We start from the raw sequence: 21,149 nt of genomic DNA on the forward strand, positions 1-21,149 counted from the left end.
GCTATTCAGACATGATTTGCATATGCATGAAATATTTTTTAATGGTTCTTTTGTGGTAAAACACATGCATTCAGATGGCAATTACAGGAAATTGTCATTTACAAAATTTGGTTGCATGAATATGGCCATAGTTCATTTTAGTGCTTAGTTATTTAAAAAATGAGCATCCTTGTGCCAAATACAGAAATGCCCATTACCTGCAAACCGTCCAATAGCATCCTTACAGCACAAAACAAATCTTCAAAACAACATTTGTTCCTCCACGTAAACCCAGTGATAATGATCTGGACAGGTATTACGTTACCACACATGGTAATCTGGGAGAAAACAGCCAACATTCATATGATAGATATGACATTACATGCTCCTTGAAAACAATTAGCTTCTGAATAAGGCCAAGAAGTGATTCAAAACAGATTCCTATGATTCCATCTCATGCATCCGGAGATTTGAACATATGTGCGTTCTTCCCAGCGGATTCCATGCGTAGGCATTTCTTTCTTCTTGGCTTTAATTGGCTGCCAAACAGGTTTCATGCGCTTTTGCTTTCGCTATGTTGCTTTCATTACAGTTTTAGATACTACACACAGACCCTCTAGACATTATACAATATCCACTATATGTTTCAATACTTTAATGCTAAAGAAACATTAGAGCGTAGAGCAAAACTGTATCCACGCTGCGTTTACGTTAAGAGATGCTTAAATCAGCTTATATTTCCTTCAAGCTATTTCTTTGATCCATATCAATACATGAGATCTCTTTAATATCTTAAATATTTCTCCAAGACACTAAAGAGATTTTTGTTTAAATCAGCTGCGTCTCAGTCTCTTGAGAAAAAGAGCAATCTCACAAATGTCTCTATAGGAGTTTCAGAAGAGATCTCAACATTGTCTCAATCTGAGCTCAGATTTGTCACGTCTGCACTTAGAAGTCAATATTGTATGCATGTTCGGAACCCAAGATCACATCCCTTTTCTTCCTAAACAAAACTCATCCGCTATCAACTTCAACTGGCAGAGCATGGCACTATCAACACAGTTTATGGGTTTGATTCCTAGAGGAAATCATATCTTTTTCAAAAGCGTAGGACCTTGCAAGTCCCGTAATGCATGTTTTGCCCAATTAAATGTTAAAGGGATAGTTCATTCAAAAGCTAAAATTCTGTCATCATTTACTCACCGTCAAACCTGTGTAGCTTTCTTTCTTTTGCGGAAAACAAAAGAAGATATTTTGAAGAATGTTGATTTTGTGTCCATACAACAGAAGTCGGTGGAAACAGTTTTTGGTTACCAACATTCTTCAAAATATCTTCGTTTGTGTTCTGCAAAAGAAAGAAAGTCATACAGGTTTGAAATGACAAGACATTTTGACATTTTTGGTTGAGCTATCCAACATCCCCGTGTCAACAAAAGCATAACGTCACGGATGGTAATCACTCGTTAGTCACCTTTGTCCAGGTCCGGGTGAGCAAACACGCATATGCTCATCTCATCTCCAGCGTTTCGAGACCCTGCCGCCTCTGAGCGATGGACACGCCATTTAACGGAATCTTAAAGGAATGTTTGGACACGCTGAGCAGCTCAAATACTTATCTAATGCTACTGAGTGGGCGAATCAGAGAGAAGCAGAGCAGTTAGCGTGCACACGTACCGCACTGAAAATCAGGCCACCGGGGAATATATCTTATGGAACCGATCCAGTACAGTGTCTCACCAACACTGAATAAAAAACAGAAAATCAGGGGACGCACTTTATCATCTGACAGCGAAAGCAAAGGGTAGAGGGGATTAAACTTTACTAACCTTTTAGTTTAATAGTGATGATAAACAGAGGTCTAAGAGATCCACTTAAACACATAGCCACCGGAGATGAAGTGACGGGTCGCAGAACGCGCAAACAATGCATCTTTCATCAGGAAACGCTCTCCGCGGACATGACATGAAATAGAAACCTTGAATTATACATCCAGCGAGGGCTTCTTCTGAGAGCCAGCACATCACATGACTGCGACAGGGGTAATTCCTTGAAACACGCTGTTTAAAAAACACATTTTTCTCATCGCTGGGTGTTGTGTCTTGACAGGTTTGACAAACAGAGAGAAACACTATAAATACAACAATAGCCGATGGCTGTAACAATGAGGCCGTTGCCCAACTCTCTAGGGAGGCAATTATTGCTGTGCTCCTAAGAGTGTCCTCCAAACCTGTCCAAAACAAGTCCTCACCATTCATGCCTTCACAAGTTACTAGAGCCACTGTTTGTTTTTAAATGAGACATCTCAGCAATATACCCTCATCTAGCGTATCTATATAGTAGTCTTTTCTAGGCCCTCAGAGTTCAACTGTGTCAGGACAAATTCATCTTGATAATGTCAGATAACTTTGATAGAATGGTATGAAATGGATTAGGTTGAATGACAGCTGTTAAATTTACATTTAGATAATACCAATTTAGGGCAACCAATTACCACGCAATGCCTAATTTTGTTCAGTCTGTGATGTAAAAAGGTGGCATTAGCAATTAAAGAAAAAAACATGGTCAGCTCAGAGTGTCTGAATCATTTGGTCCCAATTTTTTATCAGTTTTACTCTCAATCTCAATGTATTTATAAAGCACAATTTAAAACAACCATAGTTGACCAATGTGTTGTACAAAGTTCTAAAAAATAAGAAAAATGCAAATAGATTTTTTTTAAAGTACAGCAACATACCACAGAGGACATTACAAATCATAGGCTGTAGTAAACAGATATGTTTTTGACTTTGTTTTAAAAATATGTTAAGTTGGTACAGTTCTAATATGGATAGGTAAACTGTTCCAAAGTGTAGGTGTGGCTATGGTAAAAGCTCGATCCCCCTGGATTTTAATTATGACTTTGATACTGTTAACAAGCTCTGATTGGCAGAACTAAGACTTCTCACCATACAACAGATCAATTTGATTAATTTTACAGGTAGACCACTTTATGAGGAATTTTGGCTAGAATATGTCACAGTTTACTTTATTTTGCTATCCTCACTTACATAAATGAGCTACAGTGTCCTGCACCCACTAGTAAAAAAATATCAAAATATTATATATATATTTTGGTTTGACTGTATATAGATTTTAATGTGTTACCTTTGGTACCCCAAGCCAGACTACTCATCTATAAATATGAAAATCTAATATTAACATTACAAGACGGTATAACGATACAGTCAGTTTACAATTCAGCACAATACACAAAATTGGATATATTTTAAACTAATTTAAAAATGGAAACGGAAACATTTATTTTAAATAACCATTTTTGTTGTACATACGACTTCAGCTGAAAACAATGAGAGACCTTTAGTAAAAGTACAAAGAAAAACCACGCTAATAATGCTGGGTTATTTTCAACCCAGCATTGGATCAAAAAGGGACAAACCCAACTGCTGAGATTAATTAACCCAGGCTACAATGTTGACCATGTTGAGGCAAGTCAGGTGTTGTTCCAGGATTAAACAGATTTAATTTCGTAAAAAAAACACATACATCAGTTATGCTAACTAAACAAACTATTGTAAAAATATCCAGTTTAAAAATGTTCTTCTAACAAAATCAATTCATGAGCAAATTCTTGAGCAAAGATTTTTTAGTAGAATGAGTCAATTGATTATTTTGTGTATACTAAACAAAATTAGACTTAAATTGTTGCTGACAAAGATTTTTTTACTTGACTTAGATATTTAAGTTTTGGTCAAAATGTGGCAAAAAAGTTTGAACAATTTAACAAACTGTGTAATCTGAACAATCGGAAAGTTCCCAGCATGCATTGTGACATGTTCAATTCGTTTTTAAATCAAATTCGTTTTAGTTTTGTCAGACATTTTTTATGCTTTTGTTGTTGAAATTGTATATAGTGTAAATATTGTATATAAATAGTTGCCTGATGTATATAGGTTTGTTTTTTAATGAATGATGGGTTTTTTAATGGTCACCATGATCGAGGTTTGTGTGTTCAGTGTTGAGGGATATGTGAATGACGCAATCCTGCTACCGTTAAAAGTGGCTTCAACACAACTGTTTGAACAGTTACTTGACCAATGTTCTGGTCTGTTTTGATTTGTATTATGTAATAAAATAATAAAACAAAGTTAAATGAAAACTTGGGTTTCTTAGAGTTGGGTGGATTTAAAGTCGTAGTTGAGAGAACTTAGAAAACAGCTTGTTGCCTACTTAAGTTTTTCTTTTCTTTTTGTAGTTACTCAGTAAATTTAGTTCACATAAACTGCTTGCCCAAAAGTTGATTAGGAAATTAGTACTAAGATTTTTTGTTGTTGTGTAGGCTTACATTTTTTACAGTGTACTAAGAATGTGAAATTGTGTTTTGAGGAAGTTTAATCAGGGCCAAAGCAATCCCCGCTCTATATGTCTGTCTCCTTCATTAAGTGTGTGTGGGTCTATCCGTCCTTCTCTTCTCTCAAGGGCTCTTGTTTGAGAGAAATTGAGTAGAAAGTTTTCAGGGTGAGACGAGGGTAAATGTAGAAGCCTTCAGCACTTTGGAGCTGTCCGGTCTGCTGTGGTGCTGAAACTGCAAGTGAGAGCACTTAAAAACTTTCGGCCACTTATATGTGCTTGAAACTACACTGCTATTATCTTCATTCACAGAGAGCCTCTGTGTCTCTGTCCTCCTCTCTCTGTCTCTCTGCTGTCCGCCCATTGTCCTCCCCTTCCTCCTCCCACATTTACTTGGGTAATAAACTTTCTACCTCATTCTCTCTCCTTGGAAAGTTGTTGTTGTGCTAATTTACGGTATCGCTCTCCAGGGCTCCTCCTCTAACACAAAGGCTGGATAATAATACTAAACGCTTTTGTTTTTTGTGAAAGTGGTTTGGCACAAGCAGCTTTAAGAAGTGGCTTTCAAAAGGAATAAGTGTTTGAGCTGAAAACTAGCCCGGTGGGGACATACGGTGCACTGACAAAACATAAGCACTGTTATTATGTATCACTTTAATATAGATTTACATAAAACACAAAATGCCCCTTAGTGATATCTGAGTGATAAAAATCATTTAAATAGTTGGTGTTCTCAAAAGAAAAACAACTAGTGAATAAGATCTCTTTGATATCTCAATTGGTTCTCCGAGATAGCAATGAGGTTAAATGGAGAGCAAATGGAGACGCCTTAACTTCTCACCTCAAACCAGCAAGAGTTCACCGCTGTGGATTTTACCACATTCTCATGTAATTCCTCCAAGATCAATTGAGTTTTATAGTCTTAACTGATTTTTGCTTGTATTTATCGTATTTTAATTTTACAAAAAAAATGTTTTTTGGTGCCACATAGTAACTGAAACATCGTCTGATAAACTATAAAAAGATAAACAATAAGCAATACATTTTCCCCACAGATTTATTTATATGGTGACATGGATGAAGAAAAGTCTTAAGAGTGTTGACGTCTAGACATTCCTTTAAAAATCTGAATCCCTACATTTCTAAAAGTTAATAATACCAAAAAATAAATAAATAAAAGATCTGGAGTTGCCCAGTTTTTAATTAATATTCACACAAAGTCTGCCCTAAAAGTGTGTCAAACAAATCAATGTTTCTTATTTCAAATGTGGGAAAGAATTCTGTTTGAACTAACTCAAGCCATATGTGAGAAAGCGTGTAACCGAGCGCATTAGTGAGGCGGTTGCACTGCGCTAGATTCTTCAGGCATAGCAATATATATATATATATATATATACATTTTAGGACGCTGGAAAACCATGCCGTTGTACTGCAGTATAAACAGATGCACCGCGTCAAGTATTTAGCTTCTTACAAACTGTGCTATTATGTATAGTCTATTATTGAGTTCAGTTTTTACTATAATAAAATTTGTTTATTTTTCATATTTTCAGTCTTGGTCATGGCTCTGTCTGTGGCTAAAGGAAAAGCATAAAAATGTGGAGGTGTTTAAGGTCCCATTAAAGTTCCCACAAGAGCTTTGGAGAAATCCAGTCGAGGCAGACCACGTTCCCACCGAACGCTTCTAAATCGCCTGCTCAACTTTTAAACTCTATTTTCCAGAAGCTGCGTATATCTTGACTAGGCAACCAGAGTGACTTTTCACCTTCCATTAGGTCCTGTCAATAATAAAGGGCAAAAAAAATCGGATCTCGGAGCAGGTCTGTGAAACAGACGAAAGTAAAAATGCCTTTTTTGCCCAGAAACCAGAACCTTAAAACGCACTCAACTAGAAACAGTCTCCAGAAAGCCCTCAGGTAGCATCTAAAAGTGTTTCCACCTATTAGATGATGAATGAACGGCCCCAAGTGGGCTAAAATAAAACTTGCACTAGTTTGGTTGCCAAGAAATCAATTTCTCTCCTTCCAAACACTTGTCCGGCGTTTAAACTTTCTGATATAGGGCTGTGAATCGGTTCTAGTGTTTCCATTCATAATAATTGTTCTGTTGGCATCATTATAAGAAAAACTAGTCATTGATATGATCTCTAATATCTCAACTGGTTCTCCTACAGAGCGACTATAGACCCTCCTTACAAGAAATATTTTCATGACATTTGGTTCTCCTAATGGCTCATAAATGGTTCTTGCATTTGGCCACCGATGCAGCGAGAACACAATATTAAAATACACTTACAATGCTTCCTGCTATTCAGCTGTTTTGCCATGCCATAATGAACCTACAAAACCACAACAAAAGAAATGATGAATACAGTAAACAGTACCATTCAATGCACTGAAAGAGAAAAACTAGGTAAAATAGACAACTGTCCTGTACTCCAAAGAAAAGACAAAAGCACGCACATCAACCTCAAGTGGGTGCTCCACCAAAAACGAATAAAGAATTGTATATAAAGTCGGCACACCAAAGCTCCAAAAATATCAAAAGTGTATTAATTAAGAGACTTTCGCATGGTGCGTGACGTTTCGCTACTTAAAATATGCATGTTGCTCAAGCTGTGCTAATTTCTCGGTCACTTACAGATCTAATAACAGTAAGTTACTACAGCTCCATAGTTTTCTTCCAGCACTGACAGTTTTATCAATTTTCTCTGTGTGCTATAACCTCTCCTCGACACGGAGGCTAGAACGTCCCGCAGAGACGGCACACAATTGAACTCGGTCCAACCTTATAAAGATACTGATTCCCGCGCTGATGTGAATCAAAAAGGACGAACGCATGACAAAATAAAACAGAAGAGTATTGGTTTATCAGTACATGACAAGGCAAACGTAGTGTTTTGGATCGATACAGTATTTGAAGCTGAGCCGCTCACACAACACGGATGGGTCCCTTGTAATGACAGAGTTTAATGATCACAAAATTGCATAGAAATTGGAAACATATGTCTGGGCTATTATAACTCCCGTTTTGTACTGAACATATTTCCTTTGTCCTTCTTTTAGATGTAGAGCACAAACTATTAATGTTGAACATGGAAACGTACAGCATGGCCAGAGGCGGATTCAGTGCCGGGTAGATGAGGAATGCCTGAATCTCAGAAAATTGTTGGCTTCAGTTATCGATTTGCTCCGTTTTCATCATGTCACAAATGTATGTTCTAGTTTTCTAATCATACTCTCAACATGTTTTTAATGGATTTTTTCTTTACAATTTTTTTATGGTAGATACAAAAAGTAACAGTTTGCAAAAAGGGTCCATATGTTCTCAGTAGTTAATGCAACAAAATAGAAAGACAAGCAAACGTTTACACCTTGAATGTCATTTCTTATTTCTATACTATTTTTCCTGACAAAACGTATTTTCCATAAAGCTGCTTAGCAAAAATGCAAAATTGTGAAAAGCGTATAGAAATAAATGTGAATGGAACCGAATATATGAAGAGTTCATTTGCCAAAACAGATCATTCCGTTTTTATTCATTTTCATATATATTTTTTTATCGTGTTAGTTAGCTGTATTTGTTGTTGTTGTTATTATTACTTAATCAAAACAACCCAACTGCAGTTTAATTAACATAACGTGGAATGCACAATATGAAAACAGAGTTGCAAATGAACACTTCACATATATTTAGTAATTTAGAACAATAAAAAATGACTAATTGTATTTATACATTAAATTACTTAATAAAGTAAAAATAAGTGATATTTATTGAATGTTCATAATGTATGTAATGCACTAACAAACCGCATTTTACTTGTAAGGTGTAAGGTTGGCTTTGTACGTGACAATGAACCTGAAATAAATACAGCTTTCAGTGATTGAACAAAAATAATACAATTCTGAATGCAGAAGAGGGAGCGATTCAGTTTAATTCCTAATCTCTCTGTCCTCTCTGAGAGCAATTTACTCAGAAAGAGCAAAACCAAAATACACAACACAGTGTTAAATGTGAAAATCTATCTCAATAACACTAACTAACAATTAAAATGCTAATGGGAGCAGTAAGTTAGAAGCTAGCCATACTTATGACTCGCGGTGTAATGTCTGGTTTACAAAAGACAGCAAATTCTGTTAAATATAGTTAAACCATAGTAAGCACAAATTAAATATGGTATTTGTATTAAAACTATGGTTATACAAATAGCAATCAATTCTGCAAAAAAAAGTTTACTTATACAATAATAAATGCATGGTTAGTCTTTATAAGGAACTTGATACTAAGTGCCTTAAAACATGTAAGGGGTGATGCCTTGTTAAACTCAAACAACGTTAAGGACACACAACATTTTCACAAACAAGAAAAAGCACCCATGTAACTTTTACAACACTCTACACTTGTTTTCTCAGAGGCAATTGCCGTGAGTGCCGCACCAAATTATCCGGAGAACATAGCGATCCTAATAAAGTAAGCTGTTACTTGGGAGAAAAGCTCTTAAACTGCGCTGACCTGTGCCGGTGTGTTTGCAGACGCCGAGAAATTTCCTGCGGGAAGGAAGCGAGGACGCAAATTGGACTTCCTTACAGTCTTCGATTCTGAGAATACAGCACACCCCCTGGCACCAATTACTGCCTCGGCTAACGCTCATCAACAGCTCGAGCCGAGAGAATGACTTTGTTAGAACAACTTTTGAGTCTTTCAATACCGCTCAAGCGCACAAGTCCGCTTCTCGAGTTCAGTCGCTCCCGAAGGCTTTGCTGTGCTGAGGTTATTCAACTATCACTTTGTATCCAACACTGAGGTGTTGCAAAATATCCGGTCCACTTCACCCCTATGTTAAAGGGATAGTTCACCCAAAAATGAAATACTGCATTAATTGTTCCAAACCTGTATACATTTCTTTGTTTGGTTCAACACAGAGAAAGATATTTGGACAAATTCTTGTGACCAGACAGTTCTTGGACCCCATTGACTCCCACAGTGGGAAAAATGACATTGAACTTCAAAATATCTTCTTTTGTGTTCAACAGAACAAAAAAATGATAAAGTATTTTATCCGACTATTGTCAATGGGGTCCAAGAACTGTTTGGTTACAAGAATTTGTCTAAATATCTCTCTCTGTGTTCATCAGAACAAAGAAATTTATACTGATTTGGAACAATTCGAAGGTAAAGTAAATGATGACAGAATTTTTTATTTTTGGGTGAACTGTTCCTTTAAGCTTAGCTCATCAAAGGTGAAAAAGATCAGATCAAGATCTCATAATTGTCATGAACAAAGATCATCTTTTCTTGGGCATATTGAGTATGAACTAAAGAAAACAGATGAGAAAGGGAAGAATTGTTTTTCTTCTTGTATGAAGGACAAATTTCTAATCATTTTAATAGAAGATTCTTTCTCAAAGCAAACTGCATAACAAAGCATTCTAGGAAATTTCTGTTTTCTAAAATATTTAGTTTTTTCCTCAATGTTTGATAGTGCTCTCGGCCATCATGGCACGCAAGAACATAATATTAATAATATACTTCACTTCAAATCTATACATTGATTCTCTTTCGCTGTTCATTTCACTCACACATCACTCATTTCATTTCCATGAGAAATAAATCGTTTTTCTTCAACATATGCAGCCACAGACAGAATATTCTTGTGATTTGCAGGTTATGGGGCCGCAAAGATATAATTTTGAGGTTATGGAGCATAGAGAGGCAACCGTAGACAGCGTTTGAGAGATTATTTCTGAGACAAAATGTTTGTCATCTCAATATTACAAATAGCAAAAGCAGCTGAATATAAAATATAGTACAGTATATAGGTTTAATCTACAGATGTAGGGAAAATAAAAAAGAAATCTGTGATTCTATTTCGGGACAAATCCTCTCACAAAGGGGTTCGTAATGACATTTGGAAGAGTAAAAAATAAGACACAAAGATGAAAATTCAGTCATTTCTTACCTGTATATGACTCTTTCTTCTGTGCGAAACAAAAGAAGAAATTTTTAAAAATGTCAAAAGTTATTTTGCGTCAATGGGGTTCAGTATTGTTTGGTTATCGACATTCTTCAAAATATCTTCTTTTGTGTTATTCAGAAGAAAGAGAGTCATACAGGTTTGAAAGACACGAGGGTGAGAAAATAATGAAAGAACTATTCAAACAGTGAACTATCCCTTTAAATGTGAATCTGATTCCTATACAGCACTTTATCACAGCTCTGTGTCCACATCTATGACACACATATGCATGATATTTCAGGATGGAGATCCTTAAACTGGGTTACTGCTTTGTCTTGGGAGTGTATGAACTTCACAGAGAGACTATCCAGGATGGTATATCTGTAACAACTGTCATGAACGAAGGAAAGAAGCCATTTTTCAAACCCGTTGGTCAATTACCAGTCAAAACCAACCAGTGTGTCCTCTACGGTGAAAAATGTGTAGCAACCATGACTTTCCGCACACACACCCAAACTCTCTTTCTGTCAATGTTGCCTTTCTTTGGCTGTTTGAACTCACTATGAGAAAGAACTGCCTAAAAGGGTTATTGGACATAGCTGGGTGGACTGAACACACACACACAGGCACGCGCACACACGTACACACACACACACACACACACACACACACACACATTCTCTCTCTCTCTCTCTCTCTCTCTCTCACCCTGTTCCAAAACCTAGAGAGCTGCCTACTGTTGCAAAGGCTGTTCCACACAATCATGCTGCCTCCTAAGACACCCTCTAAATTCTAATCACATCACATGTATCGTTTACAGAACAGTCGGATATCCATCCCAGAATGCATTGCAACACAGCGAAATGTTGATCATAAATATTCTTATGTTTAATTCAATATATAAAAAGTAGTGATGAAACACGCCACGACAGCTAGTCACAATGAGATTTGATGTTATCGATATGCTGTCATATTTGAGCTTTTCTGTGCTGTATGTTTCCATTAATATGTGACACATCGATCGCTAAAGAAGCTCAAAACATAGTTTTCTCTCACAATCGTATCGTTTCAGTTTAGAAGAGATTTAATATTCCACTGGAGTGGAATTTGGATTCATTTAATAAAGGATGTATGTGCATTTTGCAGCTGCGCCATGTTTAGCTCACAAATATGATAAAATGACAGAATTTTAAGATAAAAAGCCTAAAGACTGACAAATAAGTTGCTGTTTGTGTTCCAGATTAGTTATAATGAACATTTCATGTAGGCAGTGGACAGGCTTTTACTGGAACAAATGCCAGTGCTTCACTACATTCAAGGTTGGCCACATCATCAACAGCTAAATCACACTTTAAATGAATCAGACATACAGTATAATCCACCTGACCTATGAAACATCATCACACCTATACTCTGATTCACAATCTACAATCCTGTATTCCAACCAAGACAGTCTATAATAATAGATAGTGTAGTTATGGAATCAACTAGAAGGTTGCTGACATGTGGGTCTGCCAGAGCATCTTGTTTATCTCTCAGAGACATCAAACTACAAGACATACAGAGGCAGATGAAGAGAAAGAGAGAATAATTGGTGGCAGCATTTAGACAGTTCATGGACAGTACCTAAAAACAACTGCAGGGAAATGTGCTTACAACCTTAAGCGTCTGACTTTCTAACAGTGTTAAACGTTTATGAAATCTGTGTTTAAGGTTAAAATGAACTCAGAATAGATGCAGACATACACAACAGGGGATCACAAGTAACCCCTAAAGCACTTTAAGCAAGAGCTATTATACAGCCGCGGAAATAATTACAGACCATTTCAAAATGATTTTCAGTTTTTCTGAATTTGCATTTATAGGTATGTGTTTAGGTTAATGATCATTTTTGTTTCATTCTGTGAACTACTAACAATATTTCTACCAAATTACAAATGAAAATAATGTTTATTATTTGCATTCACTTGCAGAAAATGAAAACTGGAGAAACAGGTCAAGATAACAAAAGATGCTCTATATTTTTCAGACCTCAAATACTGCAAAGAAAACAAGTTCATGTTCACTTTTAAGCAACACAGCAGTCATATGTCTACATGTATTTACGAAAAAGTAATTTTTTTGTGATAACCTGGATTTTGATCACAGTTTTCGTGTGTCTTGTCATGCTGTCAGTCTTTCACATTGCTGTTGGATGACTTCATGTCACTCCTGAGGTTTGATTTTGTTGAAATTCTGGATTCGAATGGCCACTACACATCTAGAAATGCTGATTAAATTCAAATTTGGAATGATGTCTCAATATTTTCCACGGCTGTATTTCAGTCTTTATTATTTAATGGCAAACGTCCACAAGAAAAATCCCAGATGTTGTCTCTTAAAAATCATTTATCATACGCAGCAATTGAAAAATAAAATGAATAGGAAATTGAAACTTTTGCTAAAGTCTCTTCTGTGTCTCAGATATAAAAAGAGGCAGAAATCTCACAAATGTCTCTGTCGTTAGAGTTTCAGAAGAGATCTTATTACTGAAGATCTCAATATGAACTCAAACATTTCTCATCAAATCGACCCAAAATCCAGATTATTTTACCTCTAAAACCTACATTCATTTTACACATCCATACTCTTCATGGTTTCGACAATTGCCTCATAAGCAATTTTAGGAGAAAACACAACTGGTACACAACCTCCATCACCCCCCCCCCCCCCAATTCTCAGGTATGAAAAAGCAACCTCTAAGGAATAACATTTCTCTCTGGGTGTTTCAGCTATAATGAATCATTTAACATTCAGAAGTGTCTGAGCACTTGAAGAGATCCCACACAGCAGGACTGACCCTCTAAAGGCCAGTACAGTGTGTGGTATTTGTCAGATTGTCAGGTTGCCAGAATCAAATGGCATAATTAGTTTGTACAGCATCCTCATTACGCTTCTTCGTTACACGCTGTTAAGCTGTCTACACTGCTCACTTCAGCTGATTAAAGCTGAAATTTAAAATCATTTCATAAGCAACGCAAATCAAACCGCCTCTCGCTCCCACGCACGGAAAGATCCGCAACGTTGTTTTGCTCTTGACGAGAAACGCAACATGTCCGCTGACAATCCTCCTATGCCGTTACATCGACTTCAATAAGAAGATTAAAGTTACAAAGAAAATAAAAAACAAAACACAGAGTCTTGGGAGAAAATAAGACAAAAATATATCCTCTGATGGATGGTAGCCAAACAGCAGGGCAGAAATCACAGGGGTAGGAAATGGATGCTGGGATCATAAATTGTCCCACCTACCTGAAATGCGTCTGGGTGTCAAAAGCAGCGTGTGGATATTCCTGGAGGCAGCAGCTGGCCTACATATGCTCAACGCTGTTTGATTTGTCCGCAGCACTGGCTTCTCCAGACGCTGGAAAATTCCCATTTCATCTGGACTAATCCAACTGGTCTCCAGGGCTAAAGTGTTGTTAAGATAAAACTGCAAATGAGAGAAACAAAACAATTCTTGTGTAGAAGGAGAACAGTTGAAAAAAATTCAGGCTATTAAATGCCCATGAGCGAAAGTTTTTTTGTGCTGCAAATCACATTTAAAATACGCTGGAACGGCATTTGCGATGTATATGAGGCTAATAAGTGCCAATAAAGCTTTTACAAGCATTAGCTCCGTTAACAATTTCCACCATTATTGCGCAGGAATGAAGATGCATTCATTGAACACACTTTGACCTTTTGTAAAAACCTCCTCCAATATCATTTGAATACCAAAACATTATACACAAAACAAGCCCAAAAACTGCAGAAATTGTTATTATTAAATTAAAGCGTTTAGCTGTTTGAAACCTATAAAACCACAGCTGAACATTTTTAAACTGGACTTTTGATGCCTATAGTTACTAAGATAAAGTTATTATTTACCCATCAGAAATTTAGGATCAATCTTTATATTTTTCCACAATTTAGAATAATAGTAAACCTTTTAAAACCACAATGACACAATTGTAACTGTGGGAGTCATGTTGGGACTAAAAACAGGAAAAAAATAAATAAATAACTGTTATATTTTAACATCTCTTTGCCTAAAATGTGCAAAATCGTACACTTTATCATTTTAGCCTTTAGCATTTTATCATCCAGCTTCTTGAGTTCTCACCCTGAGACGCTTTCTAAAGAGTATTAAAGGAACTTCGGTCTATGCTGGACTGGCTGGCTGCTTTTTATTCATTTTTTGGTCCATTTAAAATGAAAATGTAATCTAATGAAAGCTCAAACATCTGTGTGACAACTAGCCCCGGTCTCCCCATAATGAAATCATGCCCATTCATGTAACATTCCCAAAAGGGTTACATTCATTCTTAAAGCTTCATTTTGAGAAGAACAATGTATATTTTAACATTGAACGTTTTTTTACCTTGTAGTCAGGCACACGTTTTTCCACCCATCTCTTGCCGTAGTGTGGAGGCAGGACTGTCCGGTATACTTGAGGGAACACGGGGAGCAAGTCAACACCCGCAGAAGGCTGGAAACCCAACAGATGAGGTCTGGATGGCAAATTCCACTGGTAAAGGCAAACACAAGAGGTATGAATTAAGAACAACTCTTATTGGTGTGAAAAAAGGTATGAATGCTGTGCTGCATGTCTTTCCTACAGACAAGAGTAATGGAAGTCTGTGAAAATCCTACTTTTTTTTCTGGCAATAGATTTCTCAGTAAAAGTTTAATTATTGCAATGCCCCGTTTGTGTTTACAATCAATAACTAGAGAAACCTCTACACCTCTTGTTAGCGAGTCATCAGCTGCAGAAAGATTTGGAAATTGACTTCTGTTTGTTACTCTACGCTCCACGACTGGTCAAGACTGTGAAATGAACTAAAACGCTGCATCGATTATTCAATGATGGACAAAAAAGCAGTGCCAAACATACACACTGAACCCGCCTTGGATACTTTCGAAGCTAAAGGTTCTCCGATGGCTCTTTGCAGAACATCCAGCAAAAAAAGCTTTTGTTATGAAGAACATTATTTGTCTGGTCTTGAGTTGACTTTATGGTTATTGGAGATTCAAGTTGTTTTTTTAATCAGCGTATTGGTTTCTGGGCACCTTGAAACATAGTAGAGTTTTGTAAATGACTAAGAAATGAAAGGATATCTGTGCTTTTCATGTCATATCTGAACCCTGTTTTAGCTTCTGCAGACGCCTTTATATTTAAGAATGTAAAGTGGTTGTTTTAAATGAGCTCAACCTCAATGATCTCATTTACATTTCTGTGTTTGTTATAAATAAAACATCGGTTAACATTATTCCGTGGAAAAAAGTTACATTTTTTTTACTTTTAAAAACAGCTCAGCCTCTAAAACAACCATCAAGCCCTCTTATTTTTCAAAGCTCTTCTCTTAAACTCCCTGTCACACAGAGACCACATTTTCTGATCAAATCATTTCATAATAGCTCAAATACATATTCCATTTTTTCTCATTAAACATCGCCGAATTTCTGTAAAACAGGTTTTCGAAAAAGATCTGACCCCTCTAAATAATACTTGACCCTGACCTACTAAGAAGGATGAACATTCACCGTCAGAAATGTCTTTAAAAAGACAATTCCCCTGAAGGTCACTAAATCATTCATACACTGGTTGGGAACCGCATCTTGTTGACTTTCAAGCTGGAAAAAGTTTTTTTGCAGACTGTATAAAGGCGTTTGTTCAATGTAATATCCCATTCTTCCTCGCACGGCTCCGCGTCAATGCCTCTCTGCAGTGGCAGTCTATCAAAGGCTGTTCTGAAGGCTGTCTGCAACTCTCTGTTGGAATAATATATTCTACTCTTCTCAGTACCTCTCTCTCACTGTTTCCAGCCAAGTTCATTTTTGCAGCTTGCTCTAAACATCACTATAATGATGTGAAAAACACAAGGTCCACATTGCCGTTTTGAAGCTGCCTCCGCTCGGCACACAGATTAAATGTCACGCTGAGTTCCAGCGTGTGAGGGGGATGCGACTGCGGATGTGAGGGTCGTCCTGACTGCAGCGCCTCTAGCTGTGGTACAGTGGCACTGATGGGGATGACAGCAGGTGGCTCAAAATTTCATTCTCAGTTTTACAGTTTGAAAGGCCCAGGATCCCAAAACATGAACTTTGGGCATGTTTTATAAGATTACTAGAAATCACAATGAATGTTTTGTCACTTATAGTCCTAGCTCTGAGACCGTGCTGGCATATGCCTAAAACTTGACAGAATTTGGAAGCTGTAAATACAGTATGTACAGCTATGTCCATACATAAACAAAAACTGTGACTCATCTTGTTCAGAGGACCATATACATATGTTTGTCCATTTTTAGAATGAGTAAGTCCCATACTAGTACCACCTGCCTTCAGCTGGCAGACTTGCAGATCTAATAGCTATTTAATGGATATTTACAACAGGGATGGGCCCTTCAAAATAAATGTTATTAATGATAACGGCAATATTATTTGACAATATTCTTAGAGTAACGTTTTATCAAAAACTAACTTTGTGAATGCGAATGATTTGAAAATTCTGAAAACTCATTACTTTTGTGAATCATAAGAATCATGTAGAAACTGATTTTTTCATACAAAGTTACTGAGGCTGTCAGTCTCCAACATTCTGCATCCCTTTGTGTTCCGCAGCAGAATATATGTCATTTATTTCTGTATATAAAAGCATCCAAAATGCCTCCCAAATAGTTCAACATAATTTCTAACATATTGAACAACATAGGACTGGTCCTACAGATGTACATCAATTCTATGATATGGCTACTGGAGTATAGAACGAGCAAAGACTTTGTTTTTCAACTGAGAAAGTATAAATGATGCCCCGTTACCTGAACACCGGGCAGCGTGAACTGCCTCATGCTCGCGGGTTCCGCAGCGGCAGCGCGCATCACCGGCAGAAACGGGTCGCGGGACATCTGCCATCCCGACACCGCCTGAATCACCGGAGGAGGGCGAGAGGAAATGAGAACCGGAGGGGACGCGGCCACTCTACACAGTCCGGAGTTGTTCGGGATCACCCAGAGCCACGGAGGAGCATCCACGCTCATGTGCCACAGCTGAGGCTGAGCTTTGACGCGCTGGACCGGGATCATCCCTGCCGCATCCTACACGAATCGGACGGAGAATGTGGTAGATGTCCGTGAAGTGGACACTGGCAAAACAGATATTGCGCATGTATCCGTATACCAGCCTCGAAAAACATCGCAACAATTCAAATAAACTGTAAAATATAGTCGACTTGTCGGAATATGTTTGGTCACACTAGACCGCGCCACTGCCCGAAAGTCCCTGAAAGTTTACCGTACCGTAAAAAATGAAGGTTCTCTGTCAGGCTGTTTGGTTCCATACAGAACCTTTAACATCCACAAAACGTTTCTAAGCTTCTCTGCAGTGGAAAGGGGTTCCACGGACTATGAAGAGAGAAACGGTTCTTTGACTGAAAGGTTGTAAAACGGTTATTCTAAATGGCAAAGTGTTACAAAGAACACTTGTAATCATTTTTATTTTTTTAAGTGTATATTTCAGTATGTATTTTCAAAGCGCGTAATCATACGTAGCTACGTGCGTTTTTTTTTCAACTGCCAAAACACGTAACTTCAAATAGTCTTACAACAGCATATTTAGCATAACAGCATTTGCGCTAAACACATACAGTACATCTCATTCAATTGAGGCCATATTGATAAAGGGTCCCCTCTTTAAAGCATTCCAAGCTCCACTCCCAAATTCTGCAGCACACGCAATATCTGCATGAAATTAAACGGGTGCATGCAAAAAGTTGTCGTTACTCTTTGTCAAACAAGACTCACCAAACATTGTATTTAAACTCACCGATTGGGGTGCTTCAAAAATCCCGTTAGTTTAACATCACTGCGGATGTGTTGTGCTAAAAATAACAGAATTTAGGAAAAAAACAGATTAAAAATGAAAGTATAGTTGCAGATTCTTGAGAATACCCCCCAAAATTTAAAGTTTTTTGTGTCCAAAATGCGTATGTCCGCGCGCGGGTTCACGCACCGTGAATCGCTCTCCCCATGCGCACGATCACACCAGTGGATTCTTCACGTGCCCTCCGTGGGAATCACGTTCAAATCTGTTCGCTGTCAAGACGATGATCCTTCGATATCCCCGAAGTGCTGTAACGCCCCTCCTAAAACATGTCAAATTCATCACTCGTCACATTATAATCCTTTCCGTTCTCGTGCGGCTTGGAGAACTTGTGCGTAAAACCCCTCGTAGATGAATATACACTGTCTTTTTGCAGCTTCAATGTGCGCGTCCTGCCAGTCCGCTTTCTGTGTGGATCTGACGGCGCTGTGGGCAGCCCACTCCAGTGCGTCAGGGCGCGCAAAGACGCACGACTCTCACTCATATGATCTAATGAGATAATTACAATATGGCCCTGTTGTGTGTTGTCTGTTTTCATTTATTAACAGCCACATGACTAACCCAGAAAAATGAGTTTGAAATCTACATGGATCATAAATTTAACCCTCACGTCCTGTTCGTGGTCTAACAGACTCCGAGTCCAAGGGCATTTAGGTCGACATTTTTAGGCTGCTTAACATTGAAGAATAGTTTAATACTTAATGACATTTTAATCTTAAAACAAACAAAATATCTGTTTGGTAACATACCTCGACTTTTGGTAAGGGTCTCAGAGACCATAGAAAAAAACGGTCCCCTTTATTCACCTTTCCCCCATTTGTAGTCCACAGATGATACTCTGATAAGAAACTGGCTAAAGATGATTCAACGTACTCTGCTCAAAGCATATTGTAAATATATAAACAAATCTCAGCAATCAATATTTATTAATTCAATAGCCACATCACATTTAATGAGCACATGCATTCCCTCCGAATCAAATTCATAGTTCCTTTCACTGGTTTCATAAATCCTTCAACACTATCTGTGTCCTCTGCCGACTGACTGGCTCCTCATTGGGTTTTCTAAATGATTTATCATTTATGATATTGTTGGACAGCTCAAATAAATAAAGAACTAACTACAGCAGGAAAGGTCTGCGCTCTGATTCCCTTATAAAAGAAAGAACTCAACATTTGGGCCAGACACTGCAATAAACTGTAAGAAATTACTTCCTAATTTTCTCCAACAAAATTTTGGTTTTGAAAAGCTATTTGGTCTCACACCCCAGGCACTTCCTCTGTTCTGTCTTGTGTCCTTTTAAAATGGATCTATGGCTGTAATTAGGAAGCATTTCCCTATTCACCCATCGGCCTGGATTGCCTGGATAGGGAGGCTGAATACCCCGGGCTGTCCGTGGAACAAAATGGCTTTGCCAGTCCTGTGGCGACAGAGATTATTAAACTGGGGCTGTTATGTTGTGATATTCCAGTTTGGGGTCGTCTGCCTTAAGAGCACACATTTATAAACTTTCAAAGCATTTTTAATTGATTCTAAGTCTGTAGATTCTGTGTGCATGAGAAAACCAAGTGTTACAGAGCATTACTAAAATATAAGAACATATTTGCCACAATTACCACCTTGGTTAACTGAGCGACAGCAAAAGCCCTTTTAGGACAGAATTACTTTTCTAAATGATGTTTCGGTGACCTTGATTAACATTTCAGAGGATGATCCGACCATCGCAAAAACATTCAAACAAACTAGACTTATACTGTATATGCGTAATGCGTTTAATTGCACAATTTTGTATATAAATATGATGGAATGGAATTAATGAGATGAGGATCATACCTGACGCTAATGCTAAAGTGGCCATTCTGCGCAGTTCCAGTAAAAGGACTCCTTGTGAATAAACTATACTGTAACTAGTCTCATCTGAATAGAGCAAAAGATAAAAATGGTGCAAGAGAAATGATCCATTGAAACATCTTACTCACACAGAGCAAACAACAGCTTTGAAAACACATTGATTGACATTAAAATGCTTTGGGCTGGTTTCAAAGACAACGTCAATGTTAAATGGTCCCAACAGCTGGACGCGTGATGCTCACAGAGGGCACATGGTGAGGTTAATTGCAGGGTCAAGCTGATGTTTTTATGGACCAGAACTCTTTTAAATACTCTTATAATCGTATACGATTCAAGTTTCTGTAATACAGCACAACTGATTCATGAGAATGGATGTTTTAATTACATACTTTACAAGACGAACACTAAACTAAACTAATAAAGTTAAAAAGGTCTAATGGCTGTTTTCGATCAGTTTTCCTCAAAACTCTGCCTGTCGCCATTGTCAAAACTGGCAAATGGCAACATTCAGAAACATTTGCTAGGGCTCACTAGGAACATAATGAGAAGCCAAGTTTGTTGTTGTACCCGATTCTGGGACCAGAATATTCCCACAACCGGTGCTGTACCTCGAAAGGGTTTGTTCGTACACATCTGCCTCAGGCACTAGAAAATTGATATACCTGTTCTCTCTTGTTCAGAATGCTGTTGATGTTGCAGTGGGGATCCTGCGATTCTAGAATGGAAACGGAAGAGGTGAAGTGTGAACATTGCGGTTAAAGCTACGGTTGACCAAAAATGACACATATCATTAATTATGTCCCTTTTTTCTGAAGTGTAACCCAAAGAAACTTTTTAGAAATATGAGTGCTTTGTGCTTCATGAAGCTGGAAGAGTCTGGTCAGTTTTGCTGGAACTGCGATGTGAACATTCTGCTAAATGTTTTGTTTTGCATCATGCGAAGGAAAGAAAGATCATGAGGCTGAGTAAATGATGACCATTAGGTGCTTTCAATCAAATCAACCTAAACTTTGCTGTAGTTTTTCAGCAGGTTTGCCAGTACCTTACTGTATATTTAATTACTTTTGAATGCTTTCGTGTTAGTACTGTTTTCAGTTTGAGTTCAACTTTACGT

At 37.7% G+C, this 21,149-nt stretch overlaps 1 protein-coding gene across 2 annotated transcripts in view; it reads right to left on the reverse strand.

Annotated features, from left to right (window-relative positions):
* The window catches only part of tcerg1l (transcription elongation regulator 1 like), a 72,441-nt gene extending 53,853 nt beyond the window's left edge, over nt 1-18,588 (reverse strand). The window contains exons 1-5 of one of the 2 annotated variants that reach the window (XM_057359433.1): nt 18,314-18,588; nt 18,128-18,182; nt 17,125-17,400; nt 14,685-14,831; nt 13,574-13,754 (exon numbers count right to left, since the gene is read on the reverse strand). In XM_057359433.1, coding sequence (XP_057215416.1) covers nt 13,574-13,754; nt 14,685-14,831; nt 17,125-17,388 — 592 coding nt within the window. In that variant the 5' untranslated portion in view covers nt 17,389-17,400; nt 18,128-18,182; nt 18,314-18,588. Of the gene's footprint in view, nt 1-13,573; nt 13,755-14,684; nt 14,832-17,124; nt 17,448-18,127; nt 18,183-18,313 lie in introns of both variants that reach the window. The other variant, XM_057359434.1, reaches the window with a different exon arrangement.
* Between the last annotated feature and the right edge of the window lie 2,561 nt (nt 18,589-21,149).

This window comes from Triplophysa rosa, linkage group LG18 (assembly GCF_024868665.1).
Source record: "Triplophysa rosa linkage group LG18, Trosa_1v2, whole genome shotgun sequence".
NCBI classification, from domain to species: domain Eukaryota; kingdom Metazoa; phylum Chordata; class Actinopteri; order Cypriniformes; family Nemacheilidae; genus Triplophysa; species Triplophysa rosa.